Source organism: Coffea arabica, chromosome 2e (genome assembly GCF_036785885.1).
Source record: "Coffea arabica cultivar ET-39 chromosome 2e, Coffea Arabica ET-39 HiFi, whole genome shotgun sequence".
NCBI lineage: Eukaryota > Viridiplantae > Streptophyta > Magnoliopsida > Gentianales > Rubiaceae > Coffea > Coffea arabica.
Window position 1 is genome coordinate 9,074,559 of NC_092313.1, and position 17,134 is coordinate 9,091,692.

Genomic DNA, 17,134 nt, shown 5'->3' on the forward strand with positions numbered 1-17,134 from the left:
TTATTTTTTTTGGCCAATGCTTGAAAGTGATTGTGTCCACTTCCAGCTTGAGAGTAGTAGTGCGAGTGTACATATATGCAACCCGCCTTCTAGTCTTTAAAAATTTAGAACTTAAAATACTGTAGTATTCGCTTCACAGATCATCAATGACAGAGAGAGAGAGAAGAGAAATTCTTAGAGCAGACTCTTTTTTTTTTTTTTGGGCGGGGGGGTGCTTACATTATTATGATTGTTAATTTTTGTGTATCGGTTACATGATTAAGAGTAAGGTTAGAAAAGGTCTTCTAAGGTTTTTCTACTATCATGTTCAGGATTCGAATTCCGTACTTGACAGTTGCGGATAGAAAGGGTGTGGGAGAAGGGACGGGGGCAAAACCCAAAAAAAGAAAAGAAAAAACTTGAGAGCAAGTGGAGATGAGACTGACTTGTTAGCTGCGAGCTGCAACTAAGGCAAATGCAACCGAATCAAAGAATAATGGAAGCCACCCGGTTAAGATTATAGAATGTGCTTAGGGGAATCCATGGAGTTACGTTCACTCTTCAAGTCAACTACGATTACATTAATGCTTAAAGGAAGCACAATCAGTGAAATCTGTGAATAGATTGAAGTGGTATGAATTTTAAACAGGTGTACTATTTGTGAAGGGGGGAAAAACCAAAAAAAAAAAAAAAGCCTGTATTACGAAAGAAAATATAAGACAAACCAATTTAGATTCCAGAGTGGAGTTTCCACTGTGAACTACAATCAGCCTCGTTATTTACACGAAAACAAACCAGAATGAAGTTGTCCAAATCTGTGTCGGACAAAACTACTTGAATTTTTCATTTAAGGCCAAATAAGTTAAAGCCTCGTTATTTATATCATACCATTCATTACTTTGGCCAAATTACCATCAAGAACTCGAACAAAAGAGCATGACCGACCGCCCCTACAGGTGCAATTGGGTTTTTCTGTCATTCTAATATCCCATCTTACTATCTATGTGTGTGCATTTCCCACTAGTTACAACAGCGCCACTAACTTATTTTCGTTTTTTGTTTAACAACACCAAAAAAAAATCATGTTACACAACCTAATAAAACCTTTTAATAACAGCTCATATTTTTCCTTATAAATTTTTCTTCTAATCTGCACATACATGGGGTGTGGATTTCCCACTAGTTACAACTATAGGACTACACTACTTAAATAGACTGTTTATTTCTTTTAAGGAAGCACTTGTATACCAACAATACCATCCATTACTATCATCAACTAGCAGAGTATTCCAAAGGCTAATGACCTTAACCCAAAAAGACTTTTCTTCTATTATGAGTATTTGAGTACACGAGCATTTGCATGGCAGGGAGGACGCGGCAAAGTACTCATGTTTATGTTTATATGAACCAAGCAACTATATACATTTTTAGAGACAAAATACTCAGGCATCTCGAGACTCAACAAACACAGATGATGTTCTAGCAGGAACCGTGAAACAACCCGAGGATGCTTCATATTTTGACTTCTTGACAATATCATCGCTTGACCTCAGCTGAATCATATGGTTGCATGACACAAAACATTGTCAGCAGGCACAGCAAAATCTCCGTGGACTCGAAGCTCAGAAGTTTGATAATCAATTAGTAATACCGTATTCATTTTCTACGACATTGGTCAACAATTCTGATTTGACACAAGGAAAACTGAAATGACCAGGAAAAGAAACTGGGACACATTTACAGCAGGACATTTGGAACATAGATGCCTTCATAGCCATATCAAACCCATAAAAAGAACTCATTTTTTGTTCAGAAGTAGTCAAATCGATTTTTTCCCATTAAAAAAGACACTAAGCCTGCTTTAAAATCTAATTAACCTGAATTCTCTATTCTAAAAAAATATGTACGTGTCGTCACGGAATTTCTAAATTGAAGCAACAGAAGAACAGGGAGACGACTCATTTGGATGTATCATGAACAGTAAACATACCTGCATTGGATGCAATTGAAGAGCTCTTGCCCGTAAAACAGGGCTACTAAACAAAACTTCAGTGGGGCAAGCATTGAAGATTACAACAACAAATGAGTAGCTGTTCAGAACGAAAAATGAACCACAATTATTGCATTAAAGCATAGAATAGTTGAAGAAAAAAAATTCACAAACTTCGTTCTTACGCACCATTCATCCATTTGGGTTAGCCCTGGAACCCCTTCATAACCATCTTCAATGCTCATTACTACGACACCAGGAATCCATGATGGACCAGTATTGTGAAACTTCACTCGCTCCTGTATGAAAGCACCACTTATGAGACCAAATCCTTTTTTGACCTTTTCTCATACAGTTAAATGAGAAGAAAATGGAAGGATGCTGAACAATAAATGTATTTCAGAAAGGATTTATAAGATAATCAAAAAATAATGGCAAGTAATTGCTTCCCATCTAACAAGATTGAGAGAGGGAATCAAGTTGCTCTTAGCAAGCAAGGCTAGAGCATAAGCCAAATTCTAAAAGTAATGAGTTTGCCACTCTTCTTGAGTGGCTTAGATATTTTAAGTGGAGATCACATTGTACTTTCAACATATTTATTTTGGGGGGGGGGGGGGGGGGGGGGACTAACAAATAAAACTGATCAAATCAAGTAAATGATTAGACCTGACATGTAGATAAAACGAAAAAAGACATTGGAGAGGTTAGGAACCACCAAATGGCGCAAATATTTTGCTATAGCATAATTGACATTACCTGATTTAAAGTTAAGCTAGACAAAGACAGACAGAGAGGGAGAAGGGAGGGAGAGATTGAAGAAAGATATTCTTCTGTCTAATTTCCTTTTGCTAAGGGAAAGGAGATGTCTTAAATGAACCAGGGGGAAAACCTGCTACTAATGACAACAGACATGAGGTATCGACCATCCAAAAACAACATTAACGAGGAGAAAAATTTTGCTATGCTCAAAAGGAACTTATCAAATCATATTAGCCAAATATGGGATGACTGGAGCATTATTAGTTATTAAAACTGTGTCAACCATCAAGATTCAAGTTAACAAGGGTAGGACTATCAGTTTCTAACTGCTGGGTGCTACAATACGTCTCTAGGAAGTGTTGGCTTGCTAAACCAGACACAAGACTCAATCTGATGAATAATGCTTTTCTGCACACCCACACTCGTTCAAAAACTTATTGTCTCAAAGAACAGAATAATTATCAAAGGTAATTCTTCTTGAGCTGCATTTTCCTCTAACCTGGATAGCATTTGCTGTTCTCAAACGAAAGAGTGGTGAAGAGTATCTTATTTGTAAGAAAGTCAAAAAACTTTCAACAGCAGCAACAATCTCACTCTTATGCGGCTTGAAGTCTGGATCGGCAAGTCTTGGTTGAATCCTGAAACAGGACATGAGAAACAATTTTGAAAAGCATTTTTATAGCAGATGTGAAACAATGAGAAATTTCCATGGACAGCTAAACTTAGCTGGATGCTTACAATGGCCAGTTCCTTTCATTTTTTTCTCTTGGAGGAAGACCAATGCCCCAGTTATTACTATTGTAGCTAAAATCTAACCTGAAAATAGCAGTAGAGAATCACATTTTGCAGGAAAGATGCTGAAACTGAAAAACTCAAGTCAGGGGGGAAGAACTATGAGACTGCAGGTTATTTATACACATATTGATTGGTTGGTATTATTAGGGTTCCCAAAATAGAGAAATTGACTTGTGAAAAATAGACTTTAAAGTCAGACGTCTTTCTTCTTCTTTCTCCATATCTTCTACTCCTTGTACTACTGTCGTTCTTTTTCTTATCAAACTTCTCCCTCACCTTCCGCTCTTCTCCTTCTCCAAAATTTCTATGTCCACATACAAGAATAGAAGAATAGAGTAGTAGAGCAGCCACAAAAGCACACCATGTAAGCCGCGCCTCCACCAGCATCTTTCACGCCCAATAATTCCCTCCACAACAACCACGACAACCATGATCAGAACTCAAACTACCACAGCAGAGGTGCCTTCTTTCATTTGCTTTGTCAACCACATCCCAGAAGCCTGCAATTGCCATGATAAAGATGTTAAGTAGAGTGCAGGCAGAATAATGTTGGTGTTGTTGGGTCAGGCTGTCCCTGACTGCCTTCAAATCCAAAATGCAGCAGCAACAAAAACAGAATCCCTACTCATCCTTGTCATTGTCGTCAGGAGCAATAGAAATCCACAAGCAGCAGAAGAAGATGGATAACTCAAATCAACAAACTGTGGAAGTGGAAGATTTAATAATAGAACTAGTACTACTAGTATTGCATGGGGGTTTTGCATCAATAGAATGGGGTTCCTGGTTGGAAGAACTGAAGAATACAGTTGATGAGGAGAGCAAATAGTGGAGAAGAAGAACAAGATAAAAACAAGTCCATTCCTAAGTAATCAACTTTAAATTCGACGCCAATAAGATCGACTATAAGGTCTATTTGTAAATCGATTTCTGTATTTTGGGAACCCAAATAAAGCCATAATATCTCTCCAATTTCCAATAAAAAGATCAAATTTCTGGCAAATAACTGATGGTAATAATGCCCTTTAGTTACGAGTTTATCGTCCTAACTCCAGAAGCCAGCTGTCACTTTGGCTTCATAGAGAAATAAATGGAAGAAACTGTCTTCAGATTGCTAAGTAACAAAAAGCAAAACAGAGAGCTTTGTGGTGAACCTGTTGAACCAATCACCAGAGTTATATGAATCACGGTCAAGTGATTTTGAGCGCAGCATTTCATCACCAGCATGGAAAAATGGTATGCCCTGTGAGATAAAGATAAATTTGCACTTGAACATCAATGATTCCACAACTGTATTATAGTCGAAGAATCTAGATTTCACATATGTCACTACTGTTTTTGCATTATGTCTTACTCACTAGTGGAACAGGTGATTACACTTCCTAAGCCTCATAACTAGTTTTCCACTCCAATGATTTGCAGAATACATAACCTAGATCCCAGATCACGCATAAGTAGCATGGAATCATTATGAAAGGCACGCACATGAGGCAGCATAATGGTAAGAGCACGAGGACCTGGATGGAACAAGCTAACTGTGCACCACTCATCCATTCAAATTCCTTTAGTATGACAAGAAGGAAAAACTAGCCAATCTAGCCCACTTCTTTGGTTGGAGGTGTTATATTTCCACATCATTCAAGAGCTTCAATTAAAATACGAATACTTTACGAACATGCTCACCCATAGAAAACTAGCTCTCCACTTTAATGTTTAGTAAACAAAATTTTTCCTAACATGGTGAAAATGTAAAGATTTATATGGTGCATATGCGACAACTGCAACTTAGGACCACATTCTTCCAGCTATGCGCAGTTCAGCAGTTCATATTGGCAGAATTCGCAGATATGCACAATATATCCTTGTAAACCTGGCTTTGCATGTGACATCATGCAGTGTGGCACAAAATTCTAAATGAAAGGCCAAAACATTGTTCTAACATACAAAACATTCATAAACTCAACAAAAAAAGAACATTAAACTTGAAATTTTGGTTATTAGAGAAGCATTAAAATTCTTTATCATTAATTTTAAACCTAAAGATAACAAGTCCAAAAAATTAAGTTCCAAGAAAATGCAAATCATATAAATATCTGGTTCAACCTGTGATAGTGCCACCATGCTAGTTGCCAAATGGTTCATCCTGCACCTATCATCCAAAGAAATATCCTTTGGAGTCTATTAAAGCAAAGGACTAGAGTCAGACACTAAATGAAAATAACTTCCACGATCTGTACCTTTTCAAATCAAAGAAAGGATGTACCTTCAAACTCACGATGTCAAAAAGTGTCTCATTGTCGTGAGCAGAAACATAATTCATCTGAAAAATAAGACACTCAAGGTTTAGATTGGACAAGATAAGGGAATTTTAATGGTGGCCATCGCATGTATGCATTGCACACAGACATGTCCAGAAACATACTACACACAAACTCACAGAGACACAATGAGCAAAAATAAGAAACGAATATCTAATTTATAAGAGGATAGTCATCTGCTTCACTAAAAGAGGCATTAGAAATCTTACTGTTTCGGTGGGGCATAATGCATATGCAACAGGAACCCCATCATGTGTTAAAACTTCAGATCCTTTAACCTGAGGTCAAAGGGAATTGCCAACCTTAGCTACTACAGATGAAATGGACTTCAAGCAAATTTTGGATTAGCATAGAAAACTTCATACTAAAAAGATAAAGGGGGAACAGAAAAAGCAAATCAATGTATTTTAGGTGTCAAGCATTTGACAATATCGTTAGTTCTGCTCTGCCAATAGTATATACAAAACATATGGATTTGAAAAGAATAATCAAATGCTAGTAGGCATTATCAGTTGGAATTGTCCTTTTCATCCATCACTGCACACCTACAATCTCAATTTTTATCAGCTAAATAATCAAAACAGAATACTCAATACTACACTTCGCTACAGCAAAGACCAAGAAAAAACAGAGAGATGACTTGTCTTGTGAGCATGGCAACATGTTCTACAGTCATTTATTATAATTTTCCAAGTCTTTAGGGGTCCCTACCACACTTAAAGCGGTAAGAGACTGAGGTAGGATTCAACACAACCTATGATTTTTTTGCAAAAACAATTGCCTCAAATCAGAACCATGAATTACTTCATTAGCAAAGTATGTCGCAATAACTTTCAAGACAAATATGTCTGATCAATAGTATGTCTTGTTCAACCATCAAAATCAATATAGCCTGTGATCTAGGGGATTCCTAAACCAGAAAGTAAACTGTAAACTAAAAAAAAGGGAGAGAAAAATACTCTTCTTCATCTCATTCTTGGACTACACAATATACAAATATATATACACAAGTGGATACTATAATCATATGATACTATAATCATACTATTACCTAATTAATATATGATACTATAATCACATGATACTATAATCATATGATACTATAATCAATCAAATCTAATCTTTCCTAATATTTACAATATCAAATCTTTCCATAATATCAGATTACATATCTTCAACACTCCCCCTCAAGATGGAGCATAGATATTAATCATGCCCATCTTGCCACAAATGTAATAAATTCTCGGACCATTTAGAGGCTTAGTGAAGATATCAGCTAACTGTTCTCCAGTTCTCACATGACTGGTGCAAAAATAATTTTGTATCTTCCCTTAGCCAAACCGTCTTCTCTTCCCCATCAACGGGTGGGTATAGCACTAGATGCTTAATGGCCCAAAAGCCCATGACTTGCTCTTTTGGTTTAATGCCAAACCAAAACTCCTCTCAGATTGGGGCACAGGCCCCCAAAACTCTCTTGGACTGGTGCACATGGCACTTGGGCTGGTGCCCTTAGCACAATTAAACTCACTTAACTCCACTATATTTATAACCACCAAAATGAGATATTTCTTTATAAAAGTTTTGATGTGGGATACAATGACATACTCAACAAATCTCCACCTTGACGTGTATCCAACATCGGTAAATAGTAGACAAATATCAAACAAGCTCCACCTTCTCCGTAAAAGTCCCAACGGATCTCAACGAACCACAAAAGTCCCAACGAACCACAACGAGCCACCAACGAACCAAGATGCAAAGGCTCAACAGGTCCCAACGGGTCAAATCCCACAAAAGGTTCAACAGATCCCAACGGGTTAAAAATCACGAACACGGTAATCTTGTCCCACCTTCTTCTCAAAAGTGACTCAATAGGGTCACGACCTAAAAGTGACTCAATAGGGTCACGTCAAAAGACAAACTGATAACAGAACCTGGCTCTGATACCATGTAAACTAAAAAAAAAAGGGAGACAAAAAATACTCTTCTTCATCTCATTCTTGGACTACACAATATACAAATATATATACACAAGTGGATACTATAATCATATGATACTATAATCATACTATTACCTAATTAATATATGATACTATAATCACATGATACTATAATCATATGATACTATAATCAATCAAATCTAATCTTTCCTAATATTTACAATATCAAATCTTTCCATAATATCAGATTACATATCTTCAACATAAACAAATAAACACCAGAATCATCATGCAAATGTAACCCAGTAAACAATATATAACAAAATCCATTTTAACTGGTAGTACATAGATAATATTTTATGCAAGCATGCAAGGAATTCACACATGCTTGGGCTGGAAATATTTTTCTATTGCAGACCAAGTAGTTTACAATTGATGTAACATACTATAATTAATTCAAAATGCTATAACAGGTAGTGTTAAGTTACAAAACTATTTCCCTAATAATTCTGTCTGCCCTTATATATAAACTCGAAGTTTAGATGCTGTTCATCAACAATTTTCAACCCAGTTAAGTCTCCGTAGCTGTTAGATATGCATGCTATCACAAAACTAATTTTCCTTACTTCTTTCAGAATGCAGTCAGGTTGGAACTTTGGCATCTTTATAATAAAGTAAAAAAGGAGATGACAATGTTTCTAAAGATGTTTCTGTTCCTTGGGAACTGAAAGAGAATGACCGAGAATTGAGATTTAACTCTTTGCCTTTATTTCTGACAAATATCTGGCAGGAGATATCAAACTGTTCAAAAGTAGGTATACAGTGTGGGTTTATTTTGATCATGAATGTAAGAAAGAGAAATAAAATCCATTTACCATTTTCCCTATAGAAAAACAAAGTAAATCAAAACAAATACAGACAATATCACGTTTCCCTCTGGGACAAGTTAGGCTTGTAAAAACATGTCTATACATGAAAATAGTGCAAAATTCAAGATGTTGCACATTAAAGCCTCTTCCAAATTTGTCCATGGAAAGGTTAATATTACCTCTTGACCATCAAAACTTGTCAGAACAAAGTCTCTTAAGTTTGCAGCCATTCCAACCTAAAAAGAAAGTTGTATAATCCTATTAGGGGAAACATGTATCATTAAAAAGAATAGATCAAAAACCAGGATCAGAAATGGGAAGCCAAGGATTCATGCATAGCATACGCGTCAATAATCAGAAACAAGATATAGTCTTATCTATTTGACCTGTATGTGATCCTTTGACACAGCAAGCATAAGCTCTGCAGCAGATTTATCACCATGGTCATGACCATTTGGCTGAAAAAGAAGAAAGATTGGAGCAATAAATAACTCAAGCTACAAAAACAAATTTCATATCCAGAAATATTACAATCGGATTGCAATAATAACAACTCAAAACAACTGAAAACACAAAACAACAAAATTACAAATACCTCCAAAGAGAGACCAGTGACAAATCCCTGTTGAAGAGGATGGCCAAATGGAGATCCCCCAAGCATTGCATCTCGAATCCTATCATTAAAGCTGAATACGTAAAAGCAATTATTAGACTACATGCAGTGGCAGAGCTAGGAAACCGTGGTGAGGGGATGCAACGGTCAACTTCTCCGTAAATCATGCTTTTAGATTTATATAAGAAATATACGATGTACTTTGATTTAAAAAGCCAAATCCTTTTTTCCCATTAGAGTGTCGTTAATGTTTAATTTAGAATAGATTCAAATTCTTTGTTAGAGGTAATCAATAAAAAATCTTTTTTTTGTTGGGGGGGGAGGGGTGTAAATGCAGAATAAGGGGAATACCCAAAACTTCAAAGGATAATCTACATAAAGAAAGGGATTTTCTTAAGTTTAAGGCGGGCAATATAACTAAAAGAAAGAATTTGATAAAATTCCGGGGTTGCAAATATGGGGCAAACTTAAAAATCTTAAAAATTTCAAAACCATTGTATAATTTTATCAAAATTTGAGGGGGTGGGGGCAACTGCCCACCCTCAATTCTATGTGGCTCCACCACTGACTACATGGATGCTTAAATTGCAAAGCAGCTATTGCTTTGCTTATTTCTGGCATGCTGTAGATTCAGATAATATAATTTGTCTGGAAAACAGAGCTACTGATACTAAAACAGATAAATTTCCATAAGCAGGAAAACAGTAGGAAAAAACTGCAGGTCAAGAAATGGTAAGGAACAGAACAAAATTCGGAACCTAACATCAAAACTCAGAGCAAATGTCATTTCAAGAGCATTTACATTTATTTTGCGTTAACTAACTCTACTTAATACTCCAGAGATGCCGTCAGTTTATGTTGTTCCTCTTAGGAAAGAAAACCATGTTCACCTGGTAATATTCTCATAGCCAACTTTCAGCCAACAATAAGTTGGCCTCTGATGAAAATTACAGTGACCAACAAACAAAACTGAAACAGAATGATAATCGCACCAAGTATCTCAAACAATAAGTTATAATTTTGAAAGACAATGGGTCATATTAGCGTCTGTTTCAAGATGAAGATATTTCCTCCAGAAATTCAAAAGTATTACAAAAATAATGCTCCCATCTGTCTTACCAAATTGAAACAAATGCGTTCAAACATATGCATCCTTCTCAAAGTTCTAGGTTCATGCTTTTACATTAAGAAGAACTAGGATTTGGTTGCTATGGTAGAGGGACAAAGAGTTGCTTGCCAGTAATGAGGAATTATGTAATACCTCCCAATTCCAGTTCCAGAAAGGTTAAACTGTGATGCATTTATCCCACGTCCATTTTTTGCAACTTCACCAAAGTCCCATCCTTCACCATATCTACACATAAGAACATATAAAAGCTCTTCATATGATAAAATTAATTTTTTAAATATATCTCCTTAAGAGTGCCATGGGTTCTGATTGTTCTGTTGAAGTACGTGTTAGATGATAAAGGACTTCAACCAACAATAATCACTAAGAAGAAAATGATTAGCAATTTCCAAACTAAAATAAAGGAGGTTGCAGTCATTTATTTACTGAAGGCCAAAATTACAAACAACAACTCTTACATGTAGATTTTTGAGCCATCAACTCCATTTTTCTCCATTGACAAACTCTGCAGCATGGACTTGGCCTTCACCTGCATGCAGTACCCATATTAGTAGAATGACTAAGGTACCTAGTCAAAGAATAAACTAGAAGTATCAAACACTTCTTGTTTCTTTTACATGATGCTTTATTTTCCATGCTTAATTGTCTCTCTCTTTCTTGCCTTTTGACATTTTAATTTCTTACGTGATCTTGTTAAGAGCCCAACTGATGGAAGATCTATGAAGGATAAATTTTTAGTTAACAACAGTGCAAAGGCACTACTAGTTTGAAGAAAAAATGTGATGCAGGTCAAGATATTAGGATTCAACAATCAGAAATGAAATACCTTGTAGATCTAAAAGACAATAAATAAAGGTAGAACCCAACACAAGTTTCATCCCATTTTAAGCCAATACACTAACATATCCTAAAGCACCTGACAAACCTATTATTCCCTGAGATAGATAGATTTAACACCATGAATTGACTTCCTTTATAGGTATCAACTTATAATAAGCAATGCAACATTTACAAAGAAAATGAAAAAAGTATATCCAAAGGCCGAAGACTCAGTGAACATTTAGGTGGGCTAGTCCAGCCATAAACTAAAACTATCCAATGTCCAACATTAGCTGTTGCGCTGTCATCAACATTGTAACTCAAACCAAAAGGAGATATTAGAAATGGCCCAAAATTACTGCATTAGTTATAAGTACTAGAACCACCTAACAAAGCAGTACAAAACAAGCATGAAACTAGAACTTCTAAGAGCAACTAACATAGGAGACAACAACAGTTCCTTTTTTTCGGTTCTCTGATAGAAACAATTTTAGAGCAACTTACCATAGTACGTTTCATTATATGACCCATCAGGTCAAAGCGGAATCCATCAACCTGCAAGATTCTGTGTTAATCAAGATAATCTATGAAATCCTTACAAGAATAATCTGAGAAAACACTCATAGATTTAGTCTCACCTTTTACTCCTTACAAAACTGTTAAACTCAAAAATGCATCAGGTATGAAGATAACAAAGAAGGTCTAGTACTAGAGCTGACAGATACAAAATTCAAACAGTATACAGCTTAACATACAAAAAGCTTAAAACTGATATGATCATTTTAACAACATAGGTCCCCACTGCTCTTTCAACGAAAACATCTAAGAAAAGTACAAAAAAGAAAGGGAAAAAAAAGATTTTAGCCTTTCATAGGTTTCTATTCCACTCAAAGTGTAATAACAAGTACCACTCAGATGATTACCTTATCATGAACTGCCCAGCATAGGAGATCATCGAGAATCAAACGTTCAACCATGAAATGCTCACTTGCTGTATTGTTAGTGCAGGTGCTGTGCTCAATAAAACCATCAATATCACTTCGAAGATAGTAACCAGGTACAATCTGCAGATAACTTTTCAGTCATAATTCTTTTTTATCTATTTCTCTTTTTCTTTCTAATTGAGCTTTTGAGTTACTGGCCCAAGAGGGGACAAAAATGATTGCTTCAGTCCCAAAATGGATGTACACACTTTTAATCGAACTGTGCTTTTGACAACATACAACTTATATTTAAGAGTTAAAGATTTTGCACAGAGTATCTTGAGATGGTTTTCCAATATATTTACAAAAAGCCTAAGTGATAAGCATAAGATTTGGATTCTGGAAAACACTTGTATGCCTAAAATACAAGACATGCACATTCACTAGGAGATGATAGGAGCACAAAGATAATCTAACAACTAGCAATACTAGACTTAAGAATTAACTCACAACCTTGTCTAGAACAGAGTTCTTGTCAAAGGGCCCACTTGCATGCAAATGATTATAAACAACATCCAACACAACACGTAAGCCAACACGGTTTAGAGCCTGAAAACAAAATCATAAATTTGAAGAGTTTAGAATATACAACAAAATCTATTCCATCTCTTATCCGAACTATGGAAAAAATATGAAATTTTCAACTCTTGGCATGCAAAAGGAACCGTTCTACCTGGACCATTTTCCGAAACTCCAAAGTACGGCATGAGCCATTTGCATCACTTGCATAGCTTCCCTTAGGGACTCCCCAAAGAACAGGATTGTAACTTTTCCATGAAAATAAAAAATAAAAAAAAATCCACCAAAAAATTGTTAGAAATCTGCAAGAAAGGTGTAACAAAAATATCAGGTCTTAGTTGAACTCACACGCAAAGCTAGCATCTTACCCCCAATTGTACCCATCCTCATCTTGGATTGCTGTGATATGAGCCTGTTGCTGATCAGAGTCTGGTGGTAATGATTCAAGCAGCTCTCTATCTTCAAAAGTTTCATGCAATTCAGAAAAACACACAATATATGAGAAAGGGGAATAACTGCAACGAAAGAATGAGAATAACACATAAATGATATTTGACCTATCGATGGCTTTATAATTTAGCAAGTCCAATCTGCAGCAGTAGATTCTAACAAACTTAGAATAGCATACTTACCCACAAAGGAGACAGCAATTTCTAAAAATTTATACAAATACAACAGAATACTATACTTACCCACATCCTTCCATTTATGTCTTTCATCATCAACACCACCAAAATGAAAGGTGGGCAACAGGTGCACGTGTGTGAGACCAGCACTAGCTAACCTCTTCAGATGAAGCATACCTGCTGAGTCCTACCAAAAACAAGGGGCTAGCGACTTCATTAACTGTCAGCCCCGAAAAAATATTTTTTGCCATAAAATTGATACATGCCAATGTTTTACTGGTTCTAAGGCTTTTGTACATGTTTTCCTAATCAAATACCACAGAATATCAAATGGTATCTATTTGTCTTTTGGCTTCCACATAACAAATATGAAAATTATCTGAATCAATCAAAAGTATGTTATTCTACCTGGCAAGTAGTTAAAGAGTAAAAGATCAGACTCTGACAGACAAGGTTCATAATTTATGACAAGTATAGACATTTAAGTTGAGGAATTAGTAGGATATCTCCAAGGGATAGTTATTATGAAGCCAAACTACCTGAAGAGTAAAAGCTAGATAACCACCACGCAACTCTGGATGCACGGTGAAGTCATTGGCACTGCAGCAAAAGATTGAGAAAACAATCATTGAATAGCAGGAGAATTGCAGACAATACACAAGTGATCTTTTGCTGTGGTTCATGACTTATGCTTTTCGGCGCCCACCCAAGAAAGATAGGCAAGGTATTCACTTATTCTAAAACTGTTTAAAGTGTACTACTTCCCACAGTCCCCAGAAAATTGATACCACTAGACCTACTGCATCAATCAGGACCAATGCTAAGAGAGCTCAAAAACACATGTTTCAATTGAACCTTCACCTGAAATCTCTTATATGCAACTCATATATACTGATGTCAGCAAAAGAAAGAAGATGGGGTTTCTCATCTGCCAAGTCATCCCATCCTTCAGGTTTAAACAAATCAGAATCAAGATCAACTAGCAATGTCCGTTGACCATCAGCTGAAAGCCTATTCAAACAACAACAGTTATGTGAATACAGTGCCTTGACAAGGTTGCAATAGCATGTGAAATAAAGCGATCCAAGAATGACAAATTATGCTTGACGAATAACACCTTATGTATTTCAAATAATAGTAAGCTAGAATAGAGATAGCATACCCTCTTGCATATGGGTCATTGACAATGCATTTTTCGATCTGCAAGGTGCTTGGATGGTATACAGAGACTTCATAAACATAATAGTAACCCTCCCAGTCTCTTGGCACCTTGGCACTCCAAACACCATTCTGCCCCTTGAGCTGGACAATTTCTGAGGGATCACTCAAAGACAGGTCCTTATATATGAATGCATGCACACCCTGTTTTGAGGCGTACAAAATAAAGAAGACAAGAACAAAGCCAATTGAGATTCAGACAAGAGACTGGAGCCAAAACAGTTCAGTGAAGACGACAGAATAACTAACAGAATAATATACACCTGTGCAGTAGGGGCCCACAGGTGAAGAGAGATAGTCTCACTTGAGAAAACAGCGCCCAGAGGTCCACAATAAGAGAATAAATCATCAAGGACACCAGGTAGCTGCAAACCAGTGGCACTGCTGCATTTTCCATCAGCTGAATGAGTTCAAAATTTGCAGAAATATCAGAGATCCTATAACCACTGATCCCGAAGGTGTGATGTACTATTGTAAGACACATAACAATTTGGAGATGTGACATAAGATGATTGAAAAGTTAAGAGTAGAAAAAAATACTGTACTCCTAGTAAATTTGGATATTGTTATTCATGTTCTGTCCTTAAAAAAACATAGTTTTGTTAAGTGATCAAAGAAGTCTATGGCAAGGAGATGCATAACTACAGATTTCTACCAACGAGGAGGCAATCTGATCCTTAACAAAGTAATCAAGATTGTGAGATAAGTCCATAATGTTGACTACTTACAGCTAAATATGGCAACAGCCAGTTGGCATTTGAGTAGACTTTCCACATCTAAATCTGGAGGGAGGTTGAAAGCTTTATAATGTCGAATATGAGGAAATTTTTCGATCACCTGGAATTGGTGAATGCGAGTTACCAGAACATCATCAGCATACATGCATGCAAAGACTAGACTCCGACCACCATAAAATGTATCAGAATAACCTAACAGATGAAAGAAGTTCAAGTCATTCAACCAAGTGAACCAAATATATCTTACGCATTGTGGAAGCCCAATATCTCCTCCTTGGAGCTCAATTTTTGAATCATAACCTGTGCATATGGAAATATCAGAATCTTATGTAAACGCTTCATTAAATTGATTAATTAAGTCTAGAATCCTGAAAGCTAATCACCTACAAATACCAGGAGAAAGCATTTACAGAGTGCAGACCTTGAATGTCATTATCCGCAACAAATAAATCAGCAGTTACGCTGGCATACAAATAACACGGACCATTTCCAGCTTCCACATTCCAGGCAATAAGAGATTTACTGACCCAAAAAGCCCTCGAGTACAATAAGCTATCCTGCACCGTAAAAAAGTCTATGCATTTAGGTAGCATGTTGAGCAGCCAGCCATGAACAACTTGAACCTTGAAAACACCTATTTTATATTAACATCAAGAATTTCATTCAAATTGAAATTTTGATGAAAATCAAATTCTTCATGCGGAAAGCAAATTTTAGGCAAATATACATACTTCTGAAACTCGATATCGTACAATCCATGGCAACTCATGCAAAGATTGTACCAGTAGTATTAAGCTTGTTCCGATGTTTAAGATTGGGCAAAACGATAAACTAGCCTTAGTCTCCACTATCACATCCGACGACAATGAATAGCTAAAAAGAATCTGTGTATTTGCATATATGTTAAAAAGATGAAGATAGACCTGAGGAAGAGGAGGAGATAATGAAGTGGTGGGGGCCTGAAGAGGCATTGCGCCTGAGGAGGAGGAGCAACAGCATAAACCAGTTGGCATCAAACGTAATCCGGTAGGATAAATATTGGCGGCGACACCGAGTGGGTGGCGGGTTAAGTAACTCTGGTTGTTGGATTCTAGTGGTAGCACACAACTAGTGTTGAAATGGATATTCCGGATACGGTGGTGGAGCACCGAGCGAGATGAGGGTATCGGCGTTGAACATAGTAATGGCAGCAAAACCGGAATGGAAGAAGAAATTGTAACAACAGACATTTGAATATTGTCAGTTAATAAACAGTGATACTACTACTTCTACTTGAAAGGAAGGAGAAGAGGCGGTTGTTAGATTCTGCCTTTTCGCTTTTCAGAATCTTTTCCATCGGAAGGATGAGTCCCCTGTCTCCCACCCGGTCTCTCTTTTAGTCTTTTAAATCCAGTCCCCCACTTCTTAGCTCCATGGCAGAGGATCGGGGTTTTGGCAATAGTTATGGCCGAAAATAAACTACTCAATAGTGGAATACTCATTTGGTCACCTTCAGCTTAATAATTTATTGAATTTGGAATTTGGTTCCTTATTAGCATTATAAACGAGCCAAGTCGAGCCGAATGTCTAATGTTTGAATTCTGTTTGTTAAGTTACTTGAATAAGTTTCACGTTCATTCAGTAGTATTTGAACTTTCCGTCTATGTTTATATTTGACTCGTTAAGAAATACAATACTAATCCTAAATTTTGTAAAATAACAATTAACCCATGTTCGTGAAGGAACTCGTGTTCTTTTCGATTATTTATCGGGCCAAAATATTTGCTCGAATTCGACTCATATAAAATTTCGAACTAGCCATTAGCGAACACAAACAAATCTAAAGGAGCCAAACAAAAACAAA

The 17,134-nt window shown here is 36.5% G+C and overlaps 1 protein-coding gene across 4 annotated transcripts; it reads right to left on the minus strand.

Annotated features, from left to right (window-relative positions):
* Positions 1-1,264: 1,264 nt before the first annotated feature.
* LOC140003968 (pullulanase 1, chloroplastic-like) lies at positions 1,265-16,841 on the minus strand. 4 transcript variants are annotated; one of them, XM_072078734.1, is made up of 28 exons: positions 16,215-16,831; positions 15,713-15,848; positions 15,539-15,591; positions 15,283-15,391; positions 14,818-14,954; positions 14,499-14,698; positions 14,198-14,347; positions 13,876-13,936; positions 13,403-13,523; positions 13,079-13,169; positions 12,865-12,958; positions 12,645-12,740; positions 12,132-12,272; positions 11,713-11,763; positions 10,848-10,918; positions 10,522-10,614; positions 9,243-9,333; positions 9,034-9,105; positions 8,827-8,883; positions 6,048-6,116; positions 5,784-5,840; positions 5,624-5,698; positions 4,675-4,763; positions 3,467-3,544; positions 3,228-3,366; positions 2,159-2,268; positions 1,970-2,069; positions 1,265-1,532 (listed from the first exon to the last, which is right to left on the minus strand). In XM_072078734.1, the coding sequence occupies exons 1-28, from the start codon at positions 16,518-16,520 to the stop codon at positions 1,422-1,424; spliced, it is 2,958 nt and encodes a 985-aa protein (XP_071934835.1). In that variant the 5' UTR covers positions 16,521-16,831; the 3' UTR covers positions 1,265-1,421. The 4 variants fall into 4 exon arrangements, 3 of the variants coding, with proteins under 3 accessions (XP_071934835.1, XP_071934837.1, XP_071934836.1); XM_072078736.1 differs by having other exon boundaries at positions 15,713-15,925; positions 16,215-16,441; XM_072078735.1 differs by lacking the exon at positions 12,645-12,740 and having other exon boundaries at positions 16,215-16,835.
* Between the last annotated feature and the right edge of the window lie 293 nt (positions 16,842-17,134).